This window comes from Ptychodera flava, chromosome 11, assembly GCF_041260155.1.
Source record: "Ptychodera flava strain L36383 chromosome 11, AS_Pfla_20210202, whole genome shotgun sequence".
In the NCBI taxonomy this organism is placed as follows: domain Eukaryota; kingdom Metazoa; phylum Hemichordata; class Enteropneusta; family Ptychoderidae; genus Ptychodera; species Ptychodera flava.
In genome coordinates this window covers 43,653,868-43,677,590 of record NC_091938.1, presented here as the reverse complement: position 1 = coordinate 43,677,590, position 23,723 = coordinate 43,653,868, and the positions used below count along the sequence as shown (strand labels likewise).

The window sequence follows — 23,723 nt, the reverse complement described above, 5'->3', positions numbered from 1 at the left end:
TTCCAGGGAACTGTTTTCGAAAGTAATTGTAATGCGTCTCATACATAAGCAGCTTAGAAAGTTCCAGTACTGCGGCGCCGATGAAAACTGGTTTTACATATCTATGCTCATCCGTTTTCAGTTCCAGTAGGGCACTGTCGCAGGAATCGCCATCCTCTTCGGAAGTTATGAAAGTTATATGTTTCATCTTTGGATTATACTTCTGAATCTTTTTACGTCCACTATCCGTGCCGTTCCAGTCCGAAACAAATTTAAAGTCTCTGTACTTTCGAACATCTTCTATTGTCTTACCGAACATTGCATTATTCATCAGCTTATAGAAATTCTTTTCAAAATCTGTCCTCCCCTTTGCCCTCATTTTAGTGTTAAAGTCAATATATTTCGCGAGACATGGAGCCTCATCGAAAGCAAGCACCCGATAAATCTTTTTCAATCTCATTCCCATCCGAAGATAGAATTCCAGCAACTTGTAGTGTAAGACATAGGACTCTCTATCCATCACACTTGTAATCAGTCGACCGCCCTGCCTCGGAAATTCATAGTGATGCGGTGCTAATGGCAAATCGCTGTGTTCTTCATGTAATTCGGCTGGGTATTCTAAGTCTACTTCTAGAAAACTTGGTGGAAAGGTGGCGCCAGGTCCCCACGCTCCGCCGGCTCCGCCTCGGCCCGCTCCGCCTCGGCCCCCTTCTCCTTCCCATTCCTCCCACTCTTCCCTCGTCATCCAATGAAGTCCGCCCGTAGGCATTGCCTGACTCATTGCCCAGCCGTAGAGATTGTTTGCATCGAGATATTTTATTTCGGTCACCGGTTTCTCCGGATCGTAATTCCCGCCAGTGGCGCCGGCCGCAGGATGATTTGTCTGTAAATAATGAATATTACACTGGCTGATACCTCCTCGTATTCCCCGTTGTACGAAAGTCATCTGCTCAGCATCTTGAATGAGCTCAAACTTATTACCCGTGTAAAGTAACATAGCATCCCATGTCAAGCCAGGCGCTGACATGTAATGGGCCGGATCTAACTTATATGCTTCTAAACATGTGTCACGAAAATTTTCGAATATATTAGCAAGAAGGAGAACATCCGTCTCACAATAGAATTCCATATAATCACGAATCGTCTTACATCCAACTTCGTCCCATACTCTTAATGCATGTTCGTAATCAGACTCTGAAATCCCCTCTTCCGTCAATTCACTATAAAATTTATCTCTCTCCGGGAGCTCACCCTCTTCTAATCTGTCAACCGAGTCTAAATATTCGTAGGGGAAGAAACCTTTCGCCCTTTGAATGTCCGGGTACGAAAGTGGCGCCGCCGTCCACCCGTGGTCCGGCACAGTTTTTGCCAACTTCGCCAATGACCCCATCATCAGCTGAGCACTGTCCATAAACTTTATAGAAAAGTGGCGTCTCTTCATCTCCATCTTCCCTCCGGCAACAACAATTGAGGCGTGAAAAATAAATGTTTTCGAGAGACCCATAATTCCTCCATTGCTCGTCTTAGCTATGATTTTAGGCTCTGGTCCCCCTCCGGCGTCGATTTCATGTAATTCTTTCAAAATAAAAGAACCATCGTATCCCTTGAGGTTGTGAAAGTAGATAGGAATGGTTCTCGACGGCCGGCATCCTTCGCAATAGAAGGTCGCCTCCTCCTTCACTACTCGGTATCCTGCCGGCTCTCCACATGCAATACAGACTGGATCACATCCGTCGCGCCGGTAATTAGAAGGATCCCTCATCGGTATTATTTTCCAATAATACGATTTCGAATAATACTCGGCCCGTTCTTTCATATCCTTCAGAAAGTCTGTAACACAGGAGAGACCTGTGAATGTTCTTTTACCATAAACAGTGGGTCGGCCCGGGCCCCGTTCCACCATAACATACGAAAGACAAATTGGAATGTGCCGGCCGGTCCCCTTCTCAATAATTGCCTCAGTATCTGCATAGACGACGTAGGGGGCGGGGACCTTCTTCCGATGTCCTTCAAATTGACACACTTCCTTAGGAAAATCTGGCTGGGCAGTGTCTGTTCCACAGTATACCTGATGTTTTTCTAATTCTTCTGTTGACTTAAAACCTCTTTTACAAACCATACAAATACACTTCCGTCTGCGCTCATTCTTTCGATTAGTACGAGAATTACGAAGGCGATTTTCCGCAGTAATTGGTACGAAGTGAGAACGGCCGCCGTCTTCGCCAACTATCAGTAAGATATTTGCTATTTGATTCCTATCGGCTTCACCTTCGGCTCCGCCAGGGGCACTATATAACACAGTTATGTCGGACGGGGGAGCGGGATCATTTTCGTAGATCTGAAATACTTGAAGTTTGACCCCTGGATTTTGCTGCTCGAAGCGCCTGAATACAGTCATATCGGCGGGCGTAGAAAGGGAATACCTTCCCAACAGTAGTCAGCCATAAATGGGGCGTACGTATTCCATTTTCTCCTTACCTGACCACATTTCTTTTCACGAAACTCGGGGTCGGCCAACTTTAAACTTGCTACGATGGCGTATTGAAAACAGTTCTCGCTGCCCGAAGGTAGCACCAGATCGCTAACACAATGCTTATTTTTTAACCATCCGGGAAGTTGGACTGCGCCAGCCCCCGGGCCAGCCCCGAGTAAAACTTCTACTAGAATTACTTCAAAATTAAGTATCTCCTCGAGAACGAGACCAGAACCCTCAACATTTTCAATTGTATCAAGCATACGATCGTAGCGATCTATTAATTGTTGCCCCACATCCAATCCTGATCCTCTTACATCTTTTGTGTATGTATCATTTAATTTAACATACAATGAACGCGGTTGTGTATTACCAGTTTTCGGATCCGATAATTTGACTTCCATTTCGGTATAAACAGAGTACATCTTTCGTTCCGTTTCTTTAACCATACCTTCAATATCCACCAGCTCCCCGATATCCTTGACTCGCTTGACTTCAGGAAATTCTTTTCGTAAAACTGCTCCCTTGAATGCTGTATGTAATCGACGGGCCATAATAATCTTTATGATATATACTATCCTAAAAATTTTTAAAATGAAAAATAATTATTCTATGATAGGTCTCAAAATCCACTATAATATTTTTGGCAGCATTTATTTGTTTATATATCTCGCCTAATCTTTCTAAGTCGACTAGTTCTTCCGCATCTTGAATTTCTGGTTTATTAGGCGCAGCACAAAATATTAATCTCTCAACAGTGAAAGAAAGAGCACGCTTACTTAAGTGCGGTTTAAATGCTAAGAATTCTATCTTACTACCTTTTCGGATATTACGAGGTACAATAGCAGGATTTTCTCGGACTGGTAGTAACGGCTCACTGTTTTAAAACCGCAGTCAATTTCTTGAACCATATCAATTGTAATATCGCCCATAAATGTAACAAAAATCAACCATAAATGTAATAAAAACTTCAACCACAAATGTAATAAATGGTAACCATAAATGTAATAAAAAAATCACCCATAAATGTAATACTTGTCAACCATAAATGTAATAAATCTATTTTGTCGTTGAAATTGAGGAATTAGCCCATAAATATTTATCTATGTAATAAGGAAAGCAACTCCACACATTATTCATTTCTTAATTGTTTGCGTTTAGTGTGTTTTGCATATTTGAAAGTGTATTTTACGTTTCCCTGTTTTGTGTACAGAACTGATTGGCATGGCGAGACACAGCTGTAATCTGAACGTCAGTGCAGTCTCTACTCCAGAGTGGGGAAGACTGTATAACACTACGATCCTTTAACGCCGTTTTTTCGAAAATTGCCGTACTTTCTTAATCAATTGCCTCAAATTCGTCTTCAGTGGATAAATTGTGTGGAATAATCGATAGATTGTCTGTATTCCTATGTTGTCCCACTTAAAGTTTGTTCCTTCACTAGGGATGCCAGGATGTCTAATTTTGTTCTACTGTGTTCAAGGTAGTGTTCGTATTGTTTTTTAGCTACTATAGACTATAGTCTATGGAAGCTATTGGGATGGGTATCCGTCCGGCGTCCGGCGTCAGTCTGTATGTATGTATGTATGTATGTATGTATGTATGTATGTATGTATGTCCGTTTGTGAGGCGTCCGTCCACTCAAATATCTTGAGAACCGCAGTACTTACTGATTTGATATTTGTTGTGTAGATGAAAAATATGATTTTGAGAAACTATTTTTTTTAATTTTTTGATATTGTTGAAAATAAGCAAATTAATGCCAAAAAAGGTGTTTTTGGTAAAAAATCTTCTTCTTCATAACCGCTGGTCAGACAGCTTTGTTATTTGGTATACAGGTCCCTAGGGTTAACCCAACTGAGATTTGTTCAAATTGTGATGAAATATGCAAATGTGTATTTTTAAGGAATTTTTTTGTCATTTTTGGTCAAAATTTGACTTACATTGTATGTAATTCTTGTACTGTATAAACCCTATCAATTCACCCAGAAAAAAATAATATTATTTTAAATAATTGAATTAATTAGGAAATCATCAAAGCCAAAATAATTTTAGTGTGGAATTATCAGAAAGTTCAACTTTTTTTGACAGTTCATAGTGAAATGCTTACCATCTTGGAGGATTAAAACATGTAAAGGCAACTTTCCTGAATCCCAACTTTGATATATTCTGAACCACCATTTATGTTATCTAAAAGAAATTGCTCATAATAGTTTGTCATGATAGGGTGGTCAAATAAATAGAGATAGAGAAAGTTCTAATTTCCATTTATGGTTGACTTGGTAAGGATAAAATAAGATTACTTTTTGAGGAAAAAAATAGAGTGGTCAATTAAAAGAGTGGTCAAAGTGATAGGGTTTTTATGGTAAAGCTGAGCTGTAAGATTCCTCGTGCTATTTATAGCAATTATGCAATCTGTGTAAACAGTGCAATGAAATTGTAACATGATTCCTTATAATGCTTTTTATGACCTTGAACTTCTTAAGTTACAAACATTTGTCTCTTCAGTGTGCTTTCTCTGAGTACGTACAGTCTCAACTGGGCACACAGTCCATGTAGCCGACAATGAGATGCAAATGATATGCGGTCAAGGTCTCCTCAACTAACTTTCAGCTGGTTCTTCACTTTCTACTATTTTTATAGTATTTTTTACAAAGGCACAGACTTATTCTACCTGCAACTTAAAACTGATAGTGATTTTGTAGCTCATTCTTTACTATTTTTCATAGTTTTTGGTAGCCGGTAACAGACACTTCGTGTTCGTGTCGGCTACATGGACGATCTGCCCTCAACTGATTCAACAGAACTTACTTACAATGTTAATTTGAAAGTTAAAATGTGCTTGGTTAATAGGATGAAAATACTCATATTAAAAGATAACCAGCTGAAGATTCTTTATAACCTGACAGATATGCTGTTTTATTATGACGTAAATCTTGATTTAAGCAAGTCTTGTTTACTTTAATTAGAATGTAATTAACTCTCGTTTATTTGCTATATACTAATATAGTCTCATGAAATATGCAAATCTGTATTTTTAGGGAATTTTTTTCCATTTTTGGTCAGGCCATCCTGAAATGAGCTATCAAAGATATCCACCTTCTTCATCAATACATGTGTCACAAAAGGTTATTCTCTACAGAACACAGCAGAGCTCTGTCAACTGTTGAGTCGCTTGTTTTTTTAAAACCGCTGGTCAGACAGCTTTAATATTTGGTTTACATGTCCCTAGGATGACCTTAGTGAGATCATTTCATACAGTCAGGAAATACTTAATTTTGTATCCATGTCTATAGTAGCTTCAGGGACTTTGGCCCTATGTTTACTAGATTGAAATATATGTTCTCGTCAACATGTTTTGTGTCGTAAGTTTCTGTTATAAGGTTTTATGTTTCTCTGTTATTTGTTCTGAGTCATCTGTCATAAACTTTGTGTGGTATCACTGGTTGACGAGTTATTTTGACGCTTCCTTATTATGTAATTATCAGTGTCTAGAACTGCTGTTCCACTTCCATTATCTAACGGTTTGATCAGTACCTCGCCGTTTTCTGATAGCGATCTCAAAGTATTCTATTCTGTGTTTCGGAAAGGAAACCTAGTTTCAGGAAAGTATGCAATAACATTACACTAGTCTTATTAAAGTTATCATTTACTCAGGGCATTGATAAACAAATGATCACATATGCAAGTTCAAGTTTATTACATTTATGGTTGAGTTTTATTACATTTATGGTTAATTTGTTTATTACATTTGTGGTTGCGGGTTGTTACATTTATGGTTGACTATTTTGTTACATTTGTGGTTGATTTTATTACAATTGTGGTTGATATTACATTTGTGGAGATTATTACATTTGTGGAGGTTACAGGGGACGTCCCTCAGAGTGCCATAAATTACAGTTTGCGTGTCCCGCACTTTGTCCCTCACTCCTCCGTTTTTGATACCTCGAAATACCTGGGGCAGTGTGGACAAAACCAGTATGAAGACAGGGATATTTGCTTTGGTAAGTGCACAGGGGCGTCTTTGTAATTTATTCATCTATTTATATTTTGAGTTTGAAGTGATATCAAGGAAAGTGTACCTCAACACTTTGAATGCTGCTATGCAGTAAATCTTTGCATGATGTCATAGGTCAGGGGTCAAAGTTCAATGTTCTGAACACATGATTATTATTGGCTTGCAGATCATGTATGTTCTGTTCATTTGATAGCAATTTGAACAGGCAAAACCTATCAAATACATTATAGATTTTTGAATAAATTTTGAGAAAGTTTAGTTCATTTGTCTAATCTGATCAAAACTTTCATCTTTTTTCTCAGACAGCCACAGCAGCTTTGCAATATGACATTAAACTGGTCCAATAATCATTTTCATTCAAGGTAATTACCAGGTCCATTGGACATTTGAGATTTACAAATTTAAGTAGGACCATCCTGAACCACTATTGAAGAAGAAATTTGGGGGTTGTGGAAATGTTGTCATTTCGTTATTTTGCGATTTCGTAAAGCATCTATTTCGTTGTTCATCATAAGCCTCCCGGTAAACCGGTTTGTTGATTGAGTGATTCGTCTTAACGGTGTTTCGGAACCAAAAATGGGGTTCCTTCATCAGTCGCTCTCTTGTTTTGTATCCCCTCCGCTTGGTTGTGTGATGAAGTCGTCTTCGTCCTCGAGGAGGAGAAGCCAGATTCGTTATTGAGAGAGTTCAGAGAGTTAGCCACTCTATTGACTGACTATAGTGAGCGATCCGGTGTGTGGTGTCATATTATATTTAACATGACCCAGCATCGACCGGAGTTTCTAGACGCTTATAAGGATTTTTGTTTAAGGGCATATTTTGAGCGTTGCTAGTGCTCGTTATGTTAACAGTATATGTTGTACTAAGTTACCGTTCAGTTTTTACGGCCGGGGGGGGCCGGCAAATTCCAGGGGGGGTCATCATAATTTTGGAATCCGCAAAGGGGGGGTCATCGCTTTTTCACTGGTAGGAAAGGGGGGGTCACCACATTTTCAAAAACATAATACCAACAATAAAGTTCACTTTATGCCATGGCCATGATCGACCCTCTTTACCGGCGGGCCGCCTTCGGCGGCCCACTACAATAAATATACATTATGTATTACCCATGACCCTCTTAAGGGCAGACGCCTTTGGCGGCCCACTCCAATTAGGTTTACTTCATGCAATGGCCATGATTGACCCTCTTTACCGGCGGGCCGCCTCTGGCGGCCCACTACAATAAATTGACTTTATGTAATACCCCACGGCAATCTTACCGTAAAATTCCCAATTGAAGCCGCGGCTTGTATTAGAAACATTTTTGAGGGACCCCTGGGATCACGCACTGAATAATGGTAATGGCCGTGCGCCTTCAGCGGCCCTGTCCAGTAAAGTCTACTTTATGCAATAGCCATGATCGACCCTCTTTACCGGCATGCCACCTTTGGTGGCCCACTAGAATAAAGTTGACTTTACGTAATGGCCCATGACCCTCTTAACCGGAGGGCTGCCTTTGGCGAACCACTCCGATAAAGTTTACTTTATACAATGTCCATGGACATGAGTTGTCTATGGAAATGAAGTTAAAAATTGCCTTACAGTCGTCCTAATTAACAGACGTTTCAATGGATGTGGCTGAGAAGTTTGTGCACTGGCATCGAATAAAGTGCGCCGCGTACCGGAGTTCAAATCCAAACCATGCGGGTAAATTTGACATATGGGTTTTGGTTATTTTTCAGGGGGGGGGGGGGGTCATCAATTTTTTTCGTCTGACAAAGGGGGGTCATCATTTTTTCACAAAAAATGCAGGGGGGGTCTATATTTTTTTGAACACCGGCGACAAGATTTTGCCGGCCCCCCCCCAGGCCGTAAAAACTGAACGCTCCCTAATCATTGGTCATTGTTCGGCGTGTGGCGTCGCTTAATTTCAAGTATTTCACAAAATCTGCGCACTGATCTCTCGCTTAATCCTGACAGATTATGATCACAGGAAACAAGTCTTTCAAAGTACATGCTATCTCCCGGTGTGTTTTACCTACAAAAACAACCATTTGCCGCATAAACTCTTCAGAGACTAAGGAAGACAACTCCATTTTAATTTACCGCAGTTCTTGCGTTGACGGAAGCCGAAAATCTCGCACGCATCGCTGCTCGCCCACTGACCGGTAGAGGGCCAGGAACAGCAAAGAAATTGAAATAACATGTAAGTCGTTTTTCGACCATTTTCAAAAAAATGAAAATGGTTGAAACTTACCATTTTCAATTTCCAATTTTCGCAAGTAACAAAATGAACAGCGAATTCATTTTAAATTAGTTGTACATGATTTAGTATTAACGAGTTTCGATTCTCATCATTTTTGTTCTCCTTCAAATGTCAAAATTATCCTATATTTTATATTTTACAAAAATCGGAAGAAATACCATTTTTGTTATGTTAAGATAGAATAAAGTTGAAGACTTGAAGTTATTTTTATGCTTTGTTGAGAATGGCAACATCATTTTCAAAAAATGAATTAAAATCAAAATATGAAACAAGGAACGTTCAATAAAAGTAAACCCGAACTTGTGTCTTCAAATCTTATGAATGAAACACAATTAATTGATTAAAGCTTAATTTGTGTTTACTGAAAATTGCTTTTCGGATTCAAAATATAAAGAAGGCGAAACAGAATTATGTTTCACTAATAATGAAATAGCAGAAGCTTTATTTAAAACGGGCCGTCAATCGTTTTTTTTTAACGAAGATAAAAATGAAAAATAATTTTCTATTTGAAACATTTCAAATGTTGCTTTCTATGCCAAAAGGCTGTTTAATATTTTTGGGAATTGATTGGCCGCGAAAACCGTACCAAAAAATCGGTAAAATAAAAATTTTGTCTGCAAAAACGAATATTAAAAATTGGTTGTTATTTCATTCAAATGAAAATTGCATTTTGAAGGTGATTTCAATTTTCAATTTTCAATAAATTGGTTGGACGCTACGCACACGCATTCCTTGGCCATGGCTTTGAGCTTAGCGAAATAATCTCCGAATGATCTATCCTTTTGGAGGGCAGCTCTCTCTTCTTTTCTCTGTGCATTGCGCATCCTAATCTCAGTAATTTTCTCCCTTCGTTCGGCCATCTCACGTTCGATGACCTCATCCTCGTCCTGGCAAGCTTTTCTTTCCTTAATATATTCCTTGCAACTCTCAGCCGCTTCTCTCTTTTTGATTTTCTCAATTTTCTCCTTCAGACTTGCTTGTGCGTCTTCTAATAGCTTTCCTTCGCGTTCTATCTGTTCTTTCTTCTCCTGGTTTTGTATTGCCTCTCCAGAGGGCGCCGTCTATGACCTTTGGCTTTCCAGAGACGCGGTCAAAACGTCTCTCCAAATCCACTTCGGGCGACCAATGACATTGCTGAAGTCGTGTTCGAAGTGAGGGAAACTATCTGATTCGTCGACAGCGTTCACCTCGGAATGGCCGCCAGCAGACGACGTATAGACATGTACGAACTTGGCATTATTCCAGCATGGATTCGTTGATAGTACCATCGTATTACCTGTATATTCGGCCCAATTTTGATGACATTTTCTTGTAAGGGACTGGTCAGTTTCTTCAGCCTGGGGGGGGGCGGTGGATTCATGGGGGGGTCACCCTGTTTTTGACTTTGGTGATAGGGGGGGTCACCATGTTTTTGAAATGCCCAATAGGGGGGGTCAGTGTGTTTTTGAATTTTTGACACGGGCTCATCATTGCCTAAAATGCTAGTGTCAGCCACAAATTTCATCATTCAGTTGTATTTTTCGGCGCGCCCTTGGGCGCGTAACTTTAATAATCAGTCATATTTTTCAGCACGCCCAACTTTAACATATCAAGCATACATACATCAGAGATATCTGTATGTTCAATATTTTTCAGCATGCTCTTCAAGCTCATTACTTTAATATATCAGACATTTTTCAGCATGCCCTTCAGGTGCATGACTTTAATATACAAGGCATATATATCAGAGATATCAGGATGTTTTATATTTTTCGGCGCGCCCTTCGGGCGCCATACTTTATTAAATCAGAGATATCTTGATGTTTGCTAAGTGAAAGTGTACCATTATGAAATCTGCATTTCATATGAAAAGGATGACAAATTCCTGATACTTTTCTGTTCTCTCTATGAGAATTCAGTATGAGAAAGCAACATGCACAAATATTTCACAATATATATTTGATACAGTGACTTATTTTAGAGATAGAAAATGACAAGATATCTTTCCTTCTCATTGATGCAATTATTTTCCTTTGTGTCACAGGTTTCCTGTAGAAAGATGCTTTTTTATGAACAAAATAACAGTTAAAAAAGGCAGTTTTTGCAATTATTAGCTGTGCTTTTATGGTTTTTAATGTTACAAGAAAAGGTCCTATCAGACACTGTACACATCAGATTTGGCTAAAAAAGCTCTTTATGGCTCCTCAAGAGATTTAATTATATGGTTGGCATTAGTCTTAACACCCATCAAAGTTTTTGATTCACTGCTTTTTCCTCTTTGATATTAATGATTGACATCCATTTCTGTACAACAGTTCAGGACATCTGGTTAAGCATAGAAAGTGTGAAATACATTCACAGCTCATTCAAAATACAGCTCATTCAAAATGTACTGTATTCAAACTTTAAGATTGACACTTTGAAATTCCTATCTTACAACTGACATGTCAACAATTTCATTAAAACATAGAATGACTATTTAAAATATAAATATATGTAAAATGTAAAATAATAATATATATATATATATATATATATATATATATATATATATATATATATATATATATATATATATATATAATATATATATATATATATTATGTCCACCTTTTGTTTTACCTATGTCGCGCGCCGGGGGGGGGGGTCACCCTGTTTTCGAAATTTGGAATAGGGGGGGGTCACCCTGTTTTCAAAATTTGGAATAGGGGGGGTCAGCCACTTTTTGACGTCGGCAAAAAATAATCCACCGCCCCCCCCCCCAGGCCGAAGAAACTGACCAGTCCCTAAATGCATGAAGAACAGATTGTATGATCATAAATTTGAAGGTAAGTGTCAAAATTTTGGGAACTAGCTCAGTTTTCAAACGTACGGTGGTACGCAGACAGGTATGTTGAGTTGATTTTGATACATTTGTGCACGGTCCCTCCTTTTGTGGAGGGACCGTGATTTGTGGATTCACAGTGAGAGAGAGTGATTTGAGAATTATCACTCCTGATGCAGCTGTCGATGGTGGCTGACCGTCACATCTCAGCATACTATAGTAGACATACTATAGTAGAAGCGTGCAAACTTCCAGTGACCTTCAATTAATGTCAGTATGGATTTCGAGACCGCTTTGGATATTGAGACACGCCGTTTCTCTCCCGAGCCCCAGTTACATCTCCATGAGAAACAAATAGCTGCACTGAGTAGTGTTTACGAGGGTCAAGATGCGCTAGTGGTCTTACCCACGGGATATGGCAAATCTGTAATTTTCCAGCTACTTCCATATATTTTTGCTCTGAAGCACCGTGACGTCAACACAGTAAGAACAGTTCTTGTCATCTCCCCCTTAAACTCTCTAATTTTCGAGCAAGTGAAAAAACTGAGAGCACGGGGGATGGCACGGGGGATGGCAGCGGCAATGCTAGATGTAAATTTCAAGCCAAGTGCCCATTCAGGTAGTGGTGCAGACGAGTCTGAAGCTCCGGATGTTGAACTGAAGAGGGATGGAGTCTTTGCGTTCTCAGAAACCGAAGATGTTCATGTTTTATATGCACATCCAGAAGCAATAGTCTCGAGTAAGGAAGGGCGGAGGTTCCTTTTACGGAAGCGCTTCAAAGAAAAGTTAGTAGCCGTCGCAGTAGATGAAGCACACTGTTGCATTGACTGGTAAGTATATGTAACTTACATAATGTATGCTGAGATAGTGCTATTAGTATTAGTACTAGGTTGATAGACAATTTGACAGCCAGAGGCACACTCATTAACACAAGTACAATATAAAGACGTCAGGGATGTTGTGTAAGGGTCAATTGTTTATGACATTGATGTTGAAAAATAAATGCTTCAGTGGCATGATTATGTTGCCCTCATTCTGGACTGGTTAGGGACTGTCTCAGATTGTCGCAGAAGTTCAAGAAACGAAATTTCTTCGTTTAGATCAAAACCCCCTCCCCCCTCCCCCTAAACGAAACTTCAAAAGTGCGAAATGTTCATGTCTGCCTGAGAGTACAATGTTGCATTTTGCTATAGCTACTAAACACATATTCCCCTTGCCACATTACAATTAAACGATCAGATTTGAGTACTAACATGGCATTTTACCGCATAAAAGTTTCATTTTATTTTACTTTCCCTTTTTGCATCTCTTGTGCTGTTGTTTGTCTTTGTGAACACGCAATTTGTACTTGGTAGGGGCGGTAAATAAGCGAAAAAAATTGACAAGGGTGCCGAGACATGTTCAATCATATTAAAACGACTATGACCAGGTGCATAACAAGTGAGAATAAAGACATCTAGTGGTTAGAGCAGACGCTTATAAATAGCACATTTTAAAAAAATGATACTTTTTGTCTTTGTATATTTTGATGAATGAAATGTTTGGGTACAATGTTCCTATCGGTAAATTGTGTTTGGGGCACAAACGAGATGGAAACAGTTACAAATTTGTTGGCACGAGTGTGCAGTTTTTCTTTAATTTAAAATAAACACACGAAAACTTGTGATCACAAAATAAAAGTGCGAAAGCGAAGTTCACTAATTGAATGGAGGTCAAACCCCCTCCCCCCCCTAAACGAATAAATTTCGCTTTTTGAACTTCTGCGACAATCTGAGACGGTCCCTTAGTTCTGGACTAGTTAGTTTCTTCTGCCTTGGGGAAGGGGGTGGTCACATACAAAATTGCTTGATCTTAGTCTTTGGAGAAAAGAAACCAGGGCAACTCTCATATGCCAACTTTTGAAAACAGGGTGGTCCCCAACCTCAATGCCAAAGGTAAAATAAGATTTAAAAACTTGTGAAATATCTTCTTCAATACTTTGTACTGACCGTCCCAACTTACCTATGATATCAGCAGAGTTATGAGATACCCATCTTTAATTTGAAAACCAAATACATGGAGAAAGACAGATCTTCCCCTTTAGGTGTATCCATAGAAATGAAAAATGTCCTGTGATGTTTTTCATTTGTTCTATATGTGAATGTCAATTTATCATACTGAGTTCACACATCAACACAAAATGGGATGTAGACTTTTATCATATAAAGAGCAGATTGCAACTTGAGGAGTGCAATGTGCATACAAGATTTTGATATCTTCACTGTAATTATATACTTGAAGGGTGCACTGAAATCTTCAACTGGATGATACAATTTATAATGCATTTTATGTACTTTATATAGGCATGTACTGGTATGCCATTGTCACACACAAAACACACTGACATCTTGTCCCATACTGACCATTTCCAAACACGGTGACCCCCTCGCCATCAAAATAAAAAATAGAGAAAATATCCCCTGGAATCTTTTCTCCAGGCTGCAGAAACTGACCAGCACTTAAAGGGATATAGTCGTCGGAACTGCGCCTGTGCGAGTTTCTTGTTTACAAACAATGTATTTCGTGCACGATGTGAAGATGCACCTCATCATCATACCTGCAACATTTAAATTATACGATGATAGATTATGACAGACCATGTTTTAACTGTCATCAATCACTATTGTGCTTGGATACATTGTTGCCATGGGTCGTATGGGTCCCATACAACCTTTGAGCGCAGTTCCGACGACTATATCCCTTTAAGTGTTGTAATTCTTTGCTGTAATACTGTACGTGACAGGGGACTTACTTTTGTAGCATGTGTGAATGACTTTGATCAGTTGTTGGATTTTACAGAATTTTATTGCACCAAACATTAAGGCTAATGTAATTAATTTTTGTTTCATATTCACAAACTATTTCCAAAAGCTTGGTATGTATTCAGTCTAAAAAACACCCAAAAATTTAGCAGTTTCTCCACCCATAATGGCTTATAGGGTGTAAGATTTGATATTGTTAAGAAGGGTGACTGGGTCATTCCTTGCATTCCTTGATATGTATTGATACTTGAAGATACATGCATTGTCTGTACAACATGGTGGTGCTTTTGTGAAGAAATAGCAATTTCAACATTCAAATCATGCAAAAAATCAATTTTCTTTGAATATTTTCACAGGGGACACGAGTTTCGTCCAGATTACTCACAGCTTTGCGTTTTGGCCTCTTTGTTTCCGGATGTACCTCATTTAGCATTGACGGCTACTGCTACTCGGAAGTACGAAGAGGGTATTATTTCTTCACTCTGCCTGCGAAATCCTGTGAGGATCAGGGAAAACCCAGACCGACCCAATATCATCTATGAGAAGTATCAGCGTCTTCCAAATTTAAGGGGCAAGGACAGTTACAGCGCAGTTTTATCACCAATTGCTGAAGATTTGAAGTTAAGAAAGTTGGATTTTCCTTTGACTTTTATTTATCTTCCATTAGAATGGTGTGGATATGCATATGTATTATTTGATCACATTCTTGGCAAAGATCAGTATCAACCAATCAATTCATTACCTCTTCCTAAACACCGTTTATTCAATCAGTATCATGCTCCACAAACTGAAGCTATGAAGACTGAAATTCTTTCATCTCTCATTGATTCTTCGTCTCCACTCAGAGTTGTTTTTGCTACTGTAGCTTTGGGTATGGGTCTTGATTGTCAGCAGGTTAGACAAGTGATACATATTGGGGTGCCAAGGACAGTAGAGTTTTATTTTCAGGAAACAGGTAGGGCAGGAAGGGATGGTAATTTTGCAAGGGCAGTGATGTACTATAACAACAGTGATATTGCATCAAATAGGGACATGTCAAATGCTATGCGACAATATTGTCAAAATTCCACTTCCTGCTTGCGAGAATTTTTATTGAGCTATTTTGATTTTGAAAAGCCTCCATCAGATTCACCAAAGCATTTATGTTGTTCTGTTTGTAAAAATTCATGTACATGCTGGTCTTGTTCCTCACATGAAGATGTAGAAATGGAAGCTGTTTAGCCATTTGATTATCATATATTGATTGCCTGGTTGAACTCATGATGCTGTAATCAATCAAAAGTTGGAGTTAAACAGGGCTGTAATCTGAGCCCTACTTCATTTAAGCAATAAAGCACACCCAGCGATGGTATACCACGAGATTTTGAACAGTTCACGACATATATGCACGAGCTATCGCGAGTGCATATATGAAGTGAACTGGTCAAAATCAAGTGGTATACCGTCGCTGGGTGTGCTTTATTGCTATTATATCATAACAGTATATTGAAATTCTGGAGTTGAACGTCATAAACGGAGTTTTGCTCAAGCTGAGAGCTCACGCGTATGCCAGCCGTGGTATATCACCCAATATACCTCGGTTCTTTTCGCGTCTCAAACAATCAGATCGCTGTATTTGCACCATCAATATACTGGTATGACATAATTAATATTAACATAAATGACCTTCTGGGTACTTTTGGCTCCAGTGAGGATGGTTTAAATGAAAAAGATAAGTTGTTGTACATGTATCTTAAGTTTAGATGATAAGCTGTCTCTCATAAAATATATTAAAAACATCATGTTTCCCCAAGTAGCTGCAGGTAAAGACATTGACGACAATGTTTTGTGCAAATTATGTTTAGTTTTGTTCATGCTATACTTCACTTTCCGAAGTGTGTTGTTGTGCAATATCGTGAAAGTGTGATAAATATGTTGACAGCAGACAACTTTGGGAACTTACATGAATGTGTTTTGTTTGATACTTTATATTTTTAGAATAAAAGAACTGAGCTGTGTATGTCCAAAAATTTGTTTTTTTTTCATTGCAGTGTCATACTTTGTAAAGATATCCTATGAAATTAAAATAAAAAATTGTGAGCAGAGTTTTATTTGATCTATTTGTAAAAAATTGTACATTTATTGTTAAAAAGCAAAGTGATTACAGTTGGCTAAAGATAAATACTTGTTGTACATTTTGAAACATATTAATGTATGAGAATTCTGTACATCTTTCTGATATCAATCATATATAAATTGATTTTGTCACTTGAACTATAAAAACATGTAAAAAGCTAGCTTATACTATGTGAACTAAATTACTTTTTTTAACTTTTGAATTGGTGATCAAACAAAATAAATGTCATTTCCTTATTGTGTACATAATTGCACCAAATATTGAAAAATTATAGCATCATCCAAATTTAATTTTTATCCTAGGTGTTTTCTTACCCTTTTACACTTGAAGCTATCATAATGTAATTCTCTAGATACTGAGCAAATCATTACGTTGTACATGAAATTCTTTATATTCTAGAGTGAAATATTAATTAAAGAATACTTTTTACAGAAAAGATAGTTTCATTTATGTGTAGAATTAATGACACAGTATATTGTTATGATCTATTAGCTGGTAAATGTAACTGCATTTCACAGTTTGCATGTTTGTTCAGGTAATCTGGTATGCATATATACTGTCTTCTACAAAAATAATGAAAATTAAGTCTCTGTAGAATATCATCTATGTGAAAGTAGTGGTAAATTGAGTTAACTACCTATACTGTATTGTTGCACAAGATATGGATTACCATAAACAAAAATTGACAAAATTACTGTACAGTGAAAAATACAATGGTGCATGGTAGTTTTGACATTGAAAGACCAAGAAAGTCACTCTATGTTCCAACATCCAAACAAAACTACTGATTAAACTGTTTGCAGTTATGTTCACATGTTAATAACCTTGTTATGTTCATAATAACCTGGGGTTATGTCATCACTTTCTTGACAATATAACTCAAAAGGCCAAGTATTCCCACACAGGTACATCTACTAGAGAGGAAGGAAGTTTGTATAAGCCAAATCATGACCACACAGTCATACATGTACTTGGAATTAGGCACTGGTCCCATAACATCAAAAACATCCAATAAATATTGTGATTATATATGCTTATGCACTCCTCTGTAAAGATTATTAATTTAGAACACAATTCTAAAATGATCCCAACATAGATTTATGTGCCAAATTATTCAGGTGTCATTGTCACTGCTGTCATCACAGGGAATGCCTTGGTCATCTGCAATTTCATTTGCTTTCCTCCGTATCCAAGCATACAGATCAGGCATGTTGAGTCTTTCCAAGGGACTCAGACCAATGTGCGGAAAGTGTTCATGCCTCCTCCCTGGTGTCACCCTGTATGGTCTCAACATCCGTAGATCATCAAGCACAAGATTTAAGTCTGAGGGCTGTGTCACATTTCATTGGATGGTCTGTTTTTTCTGGTTTGATATTGGTGACGTCATCAAAATTACAGGCTATGTCATAGAGACCAGTAGCTGCCTTTGAAGCTCTTAGAATGGCACTTTTGGTCTTCTGAGCCCCCATAGCCTTGACCACTGACTTGAAAAAGTTGTTTGAAGTTCATTCCGTAAATCAGAAGGGAAGTTATTACCAGCTCCTCCTCTCTGATTTACAAAACGCCCCCATAACACACGTTGTGCCATTTGCTCAGATAGCAGTGCTTGAACTTGAGCTATTTTATTGACAGCTTCGATGGCGTAATTGGAGTGATGACCCTTCCTGGATTTAAAATACATCAGCAGGTACTTCCAGTTGATTATGTCTCTGTCCCTATCACCTTCCTTATGTGTGTCATCTCGTTGGATAAACATCATGCCAAGTTCAAGAACTGTCTTACTGTAGAGACGAACTCTATCACCATCACCATCTGGGATTTGTGTAACTCCAATAGGATGTTCACTTGTATAATTGTGATCATGCATCATTTGAACTGGCTGGTTTTCAGCTTCATGATCAACATGGGATGGATGGTGTGTTATACAGTACCCATGGTCTAGCATATCATCTTCTCTTTCTGGTATAGTTAGCTGTCCTGCCGTAGCTCCTCCATTACGTTGTAAGTCCCATTCAGTGGCAGTATTTGGGAGAAATAACTCATCAACAAACCTTCCAATTATTGTGTCAATGTAATTTCTTTTCACAGGTACGGATGCAGATGCTACTGGAGGGTGATATACAAGTGGCTGGCTGGTAGTATTTTCCATTCTGAAGAACTCAAGAGCAGCTTCCGTAACGAAGGCATTCACCATTAGGATAAGAAACTGCTTGGCTGCATCATAGTTTCTGGTGACATCAGCTGGTAAGTTGTTTCGTTGCAGGAGTTCTTTATAGTACTTAAAGGTACCAGCATCCCTTGAAGAATCCTGCTTGTACAACTCCTGCCAAACAATGGACAAGAATGCACGTTTAGCATGCCAATTTTCAATGACAACAGGATTTACATGCTCTAACCTGTCAGTAGGAGTATGGGCTCCAGCACGGATATGTTTGCTCTTATAAGTACGAATTCTTGTCAATTCATCTCCCCCAAATGGTACCTGTGCAAGATCTTGGCCTGCCTTGTCATAAATTGTAGAAAGGAATTCTTCAAGATAAACCTGAATATCAATCACATCACTGTACTTTTTCCCATCTTTAAACTGTATAGGGAGATTAAACACGCTAGATCGTTTCTCCATTTCTCTTGAATATCTATGAATTATATGGCCAGGAATAACAGAGGAAAGACATTTGAATTTTTGCAAATTTTTCAAAATAATTCTTGACACAAGAACAATCAAATTTGATCTGAAGATCTGTTTCTCTTCTGTTGATGGTATGAATGATGAAGGAGGCATACTTTTCAAGTTAGCTTGTGGTGTATTATTTGACAAAGGTGAAAAATCTATTCTTTCAAATATCAAAATTTGTGTAAACCAGTGATGATCTCGATTTTTATTGTTAACCAGCATCTGCCTGACATTTTCTTTTAAGTCGAGATTATCACCTGTAATCTGAAATTTTTCACCCTGTGAGACTTTATTGATGATATCATCTTGGTATCTTCCTCCAATTTCTTCCAGGATATTTAGCTGTTGCTGATGACTCAGGCTTATACCCATTCTGTTGAAGCGTTCATAAGTCTGCAGTCAAAGGAAATGGACAATTACATATAGCAGATGCCGGACATTATAGCAACAGAGCACCCTTGTATATATGCTGTACACATGCATTTTGTTAATGATCAAAAGCAACTTCATAAGTTAATCCCTCTGATAACTTTGAGTTTGGGTCAATTTTCAGACTTTTGAACTATTCAGCAAAATTTAATCCATAGTGTCTGTTAGAAGGACTATCAAAGACTAGCATTTGTACAAAACAACAATCAGAGCAGACACAAACCTGTTAAAAGGGATTACTTTGGCACCATGAGTTTATAATCATGATGATATATTCTTTGTGCCTGCTGAGGGTAGACAGATTGAGTACCTAGGTATTTTGAATTCCACCGAAGGATGAGTAATCATTTACATGCAACATTCAATGTATTTTGGCCATATACCGGTACATTATGTCAAGATGAAATAGTAACATCACTTGTTTGAAGTGAAAGACATTTCTGTTCCTGGATGTCAATACAGCCCAGAGATTATGACCAACACTCATGGTGTTTTAGTAAGCATATGTTGACCAAGGTTTCTGACTACATCCATGTCTATAGGTGGTAGTGATAATCAAATTTGTCAATACAAAAATTGATTTATTTATTCAGACAGATGTTTTACATCTCAAATGCAATCCAGGGTTATATGAAACTTTTTTGACCAAGTTTCACTAAAGTAAGAGTACAAGATTAAAACAAATGTGCACACAATTACTAATAAGATAATAAAATGTAAGATATTTATGCAGAAGAATGTGATTGCTTGATGTAGTATCTATGTTTCTTCATATAGAATTCTTACTATTCTTAATTATCAAGTTCATTGAAACTATGACAATCAGTCGAATGGCGGACTCTAATTGATTGTTAGAAATTTGGCTCTACAAAATGTTTGGTAAATTCAAAAACTGTTGGTAAATACCTTAGAGTCTACTTTGCCAGCACTCATTAGCATTGTATTCATTCGTTGAAGCAGACTGAGTTCACGATTCCGCTGTTGCATCATAATGCCGTACACCGTACATAAAGGGTAGATCCTAGCAATACCACATTTACTCAGGTTAACACTTTCCCTATGGACTGGGACAGTGGTTGTGACTAGAACATTCAACAAGTCTGGAACTCGGTCCTTCATTTCCTTCAAAATGGCTTCCCACTCAAATTTGTTCATGTGAGATGCCATTTTACTCCTGCAGAAAAAGTAATACACAAAATCCTTACAGAAACATATTTCAACAAAATGTTTTTAAAAATATGATACCAAACTTAAAGCAAAAATTTGCTTTTTTTCATACTGCCAAATTTTGATTACTTTTCAAGCACAAACACCAAGTTGAAAGGTAACCTCTATTGCACATTGTGTAAAGTCAAGCTCAAAGTAAATATTCTGACTTGCCACATAATGCTGTGTTTTATCAATGTATGTGATTCTAGATAGCAACAAAATGCTGGAATTGTGATCACTTATTAAGCCATCTGCTGACAATTAGTATATTATCGTTGATCAATGCATTGAATGTGCCCTGACTTACCTAAGAATAGAACACTCTTTTCCAGTTTTCTTAGTTAACTTTTCACAGTCATAGTTTAGTTGTAACAAAATCATCTTTTTAGAGCATACTTCAGCGGAGTGATTTTCATTGCACTGGATGCAATATGTGGCAGGCCAGTATCTATTGCATGTTTCATCTCATCTATTTCACTCTGTAGACACAAAAAATTAGATAGACCATAAACCTGCATTATATTAAGTTTTTGTCAAAGTTGAATGTGAATGGGAAATACATCAGGGTACAAGAGTATTTGCTTTGGCATCAAGGTGTGAGAAACATTGAGGTCCAAGGTTAATGACAGTCATGGAGAAAACACAACTCACTCCTACACTTGTTAATAGTCACTGATATGCATAAATAAGTCAGATTCAGATTGTTAATTCTTTAAGGAAATTAATAGAATAAGTATTTATTTATGATCAAGTAAATTTTGTATAGATGAAGTTTACCTCGACTAGTTTGGAATATAATTTTAATTTCTTACTTGTCGCAAAGGCACTGACAGCTTCTTGTCTGACATCTCTGGATTCAACAGCCCAGATGTTTCCAAGATAGACTTCTCACCACAACGTTGATTGGTCTGGTTGTTGTTGTTGTCATTATAATTATTTGCCAAGATCGGCCGCAGAGGTTTTGTTTGAATCGCCATATCAACCGGTTCTAGGTGAAGTCCACCAACCATGCTTTCCTCAGAAATTATCGTGGTATAAAATGAAACAATATTCAAATTATCGGACACGAAGGCTCTATTCAATCTTTACATACAAACAACAAAAGGACAAAAAAATTGTTGCTTTGGAAAGCAAAAGCAACTTTCAAAAAATCTGTACTCCACGCGCACTCAGTCATAATGTAAACCACCAGTAGACCCTCGAGGGTCTACGCGAAAACAGCCCTGTTACTAGGAGATCCTTCAAACTTCCAAAAAAATTTGTTTGAACACTCACCTTTGCACTGACAAATGCATTTGAATTCCTGTATTTTTTCTTCTATTCGGACAATTTTGCGATGGCACCCCTGGCAAATGATTTTGTGGACATCGCTCGCGCTCTGTATCTCAGTGTTTTTCAAACCTCCCCATTCATGCAGACGACGGGCAATATCAATATCGCCGGATCGCCTACCAAAAACAGAAATGTAATGTTTCCCGTCGACAATGTTACGGCAAGCAGTGCAAATTCTACCAAGATAAGCCATTCCGCACGGAAAATAAACAAAAATATTTAAATCGTCAGCGCTTTCCATCTGTCGTCTGTGCTGTACTGTGCGCTCGGTGCTCGCTGCAGCCTGTAGCATGTAGTACTTCCGTGTTTTTAATTCTACCGGGCGTATCAGCCAATCAGCGTCTACTTGGTTACGGCCAATCAGAGCGCGAGTTGAAGTGGATTTGGAGAGACGTTTTGACCGCGTCTCTGGAAAGCCAAAGGATATAGACGGCGCCCTCTGGAGAGGCAAGGTTTTGTATTCTATAGTACGCCACCAAGCGTTGTTTCTTCATCTCGCTGACGAATTCATTTCTGATTACCCAGACAGCGTTAAGGATTTCCTTTTTGCGTTCGATTTCTTTCCTCGCTCTCTTTTTAAAAAAACGCTTCTTCTTCTTCCTCTTTTTCTCAACCCTCTCCTCCATTGCAACAAGATGAACTTGTGCGGCTTCCCACTTTTGTAGCAAATCTGCATACTTCACCTCTTCGCCTCTACAAAGACGAATATATCAAGAATTATATATATATATATATATATATATATATATATATATATATATATATATATATATATATATATATATATATATATATATATATATATATATATATGATAAATGGAAAAGTGGCTCATTTCGCAATGGCGAGAAAAATCATACGCAGGGACATGTCTTGCAATTTCTTTGTCCAATATGGAACCATTTTCTTTCATGTGTCAGCCTTGCAGAGCACCCCTTGAAGGGCATGAAAACGATACAGGTTAGCCTTAACACAGGCCTATATCACATTGTAATCATTTAGATTTGAAAACGTATCCTCAAGCATAATGTCAAATTCATATTAGGCTTATAAAAATTGTAGCGTTTCCACCTGACCGTGCAGTGGGTTCCGAAGTACGGATAAGAGGGATGTAAACACCAGATAACAAGGACTGAATGTTGGATATACTGGCAATCCAGCTTATTTAAGCCGGCCGCACACGAGAGAAATTAGCTGAGCAAAAATCCTCGCGAGGAAAATTGCTCAGCTAACTTCTCCCCGTGTGCGGTCGATTTTTTGCGCGTTGCATCACTCTTTTGCGCGTTGAGTAAAATATCCAACATGTTTGATATTTTTTTCCTCGCGAGGAAAATTACTCACCGTGTGCGCTCGACTGAGTAATTTTACTCACGACTTTCTACCTACGCGCATGCGTGGAATCACATGACAGTACAAAATGGCTGCCCCCATGGAAAACGATAGTTACATTAATGATGCAGTTATTGAGGATAAATTAGTTGAAACCTGGTCAAGTTATCCCGCCTTATACGACGTTAGATCACCCGATTTTAAGAATAGGGACAAAAAAGAACATGCACTTGTAGCGATAGGGACGAAGCTTGGAAAAATAGGTAAAAATGGGAGATTTGCATATTTGTGTTCTTTCAAGTCACACCTTTAACT

At 38.2% G+C, this 23,723-nt stretch overlaps 3 protein-coding genes and 1 long non-coding RNA gene across 4 annotated transcripts in view; 3 read left to right on the top strand and 1 right to left on the bottom strand.

Annotated features, from left to right (window-relative positions):
• LOC139144580 (ERO1-like protein beta) overlaps positions 1–20,276 on the top strand; it is a 306,244-nt gene extending 285,968 nt beyond the window's left edge. The window contains exons 13-14 of the mRNA XM_070715304.1: positions 18,524–18,679; positions 19,443–20,276. Coding sequence (XP_070571405.1) covers positions 18,524–18,632 — 109 coding nt within the window. The 3' untranslated portion in view covers positions 18,633–18,679; positions 19,443–20,276. The remainder of the gene's footprint in view (positions 1–18,523; positions 18,680–19,442) is intronic.
• On the top strand, positions 6,314–11,155 carry LOC139144585 (uncharacterized). Its single transcript, XR_011554811.1, has 3 exons — positions 6,314–6,456; positions 6,773–6,832; positions 8,561–11,155. It is a non-coding gene; the product is annotated as an uncharacterized lncRNA (long non-coding RNA).
• On the top strand, positions 11,529–16,466 carry LOC139144579 (uncharacterized). Its single transcript, XM_070715302.1, has 2 exons — positions 11,529–12,348; positions 14,676–16,466. Exons 1-2 carry the CDS (start codon positions 11,795–11,797, stop codon positions 15,538–15,540), a joined length of 1,419 nt encoding a protein of 472 aa, XP_070571403.1. The 5' UTR covers positions 11,529–11,794; the 3' UTR covers positions 15,541–16,466.
• On the bottom strand, positions 18,622–23,689 carry LOC139144584 (uncharacterized). The gene is made up of 6 exons (XM_070715310.1): positions 23,421–23,689; positions 21,560–22,772; positions 21,055–21,226; positions 20,445–20,712; positions 19,367–19,502; positions 18,622–18,758 (listed from the first exon to the last, which is right to left on the bottom strand). Exons 3-6 carry the CDS (start codon positions 21,126–21,128, stop codon positions 18,715–18,717), a joined length of 522 nt encoding a protein of 173 aa, XP_070571411.1. The 5' UTR covers positions 21,129–21,226; positions 21,560–22,772; positions 23,421–23,689; the 3' UTR covers positions 18,622–18,714.
• Positions 23,690–23,723: the final 34 nt, after the last annotated feature.

Bases quoted from the DNA above. Each gene is read 5' to 3' on its own strand.
- LOC139144579 (XM_070715302.1), top strand. From the start codon at position 11,795: ATGGATTTCGAGACCGCTTTGGATATTGAGACACGCCGTTTCTCTCCC. The intron at 12,349-14,675 runs GTAAGTATATGT...ATATTTTCACAG, and splicing joins GCACACTGTTGCATTGACTG to GGGACACGAGTTTCGTCCAG.
- LOC139144584 (XM_070715310.1), bottom strand. From the start codon at position 21,128: ATGATTTTGTTACAACTAAACTATGACTGTGAAAAGTTAACTAAGAAA. The intron at 20,713-21,054 runs GTAAGTCAGGGC...CTTTTTCTGCAG, and splicing joins AAAGAGTGTTCTATTCTTAG to GAGTAAAATGGCATCTCACA. The intron at 19,503-20,444 runs GTATTTACCAAC...CTTTGACTGCAG, and splicing joins CTGGCAAAGTAGACTCTAAG to ACTTATGAACGCTTCAACAG.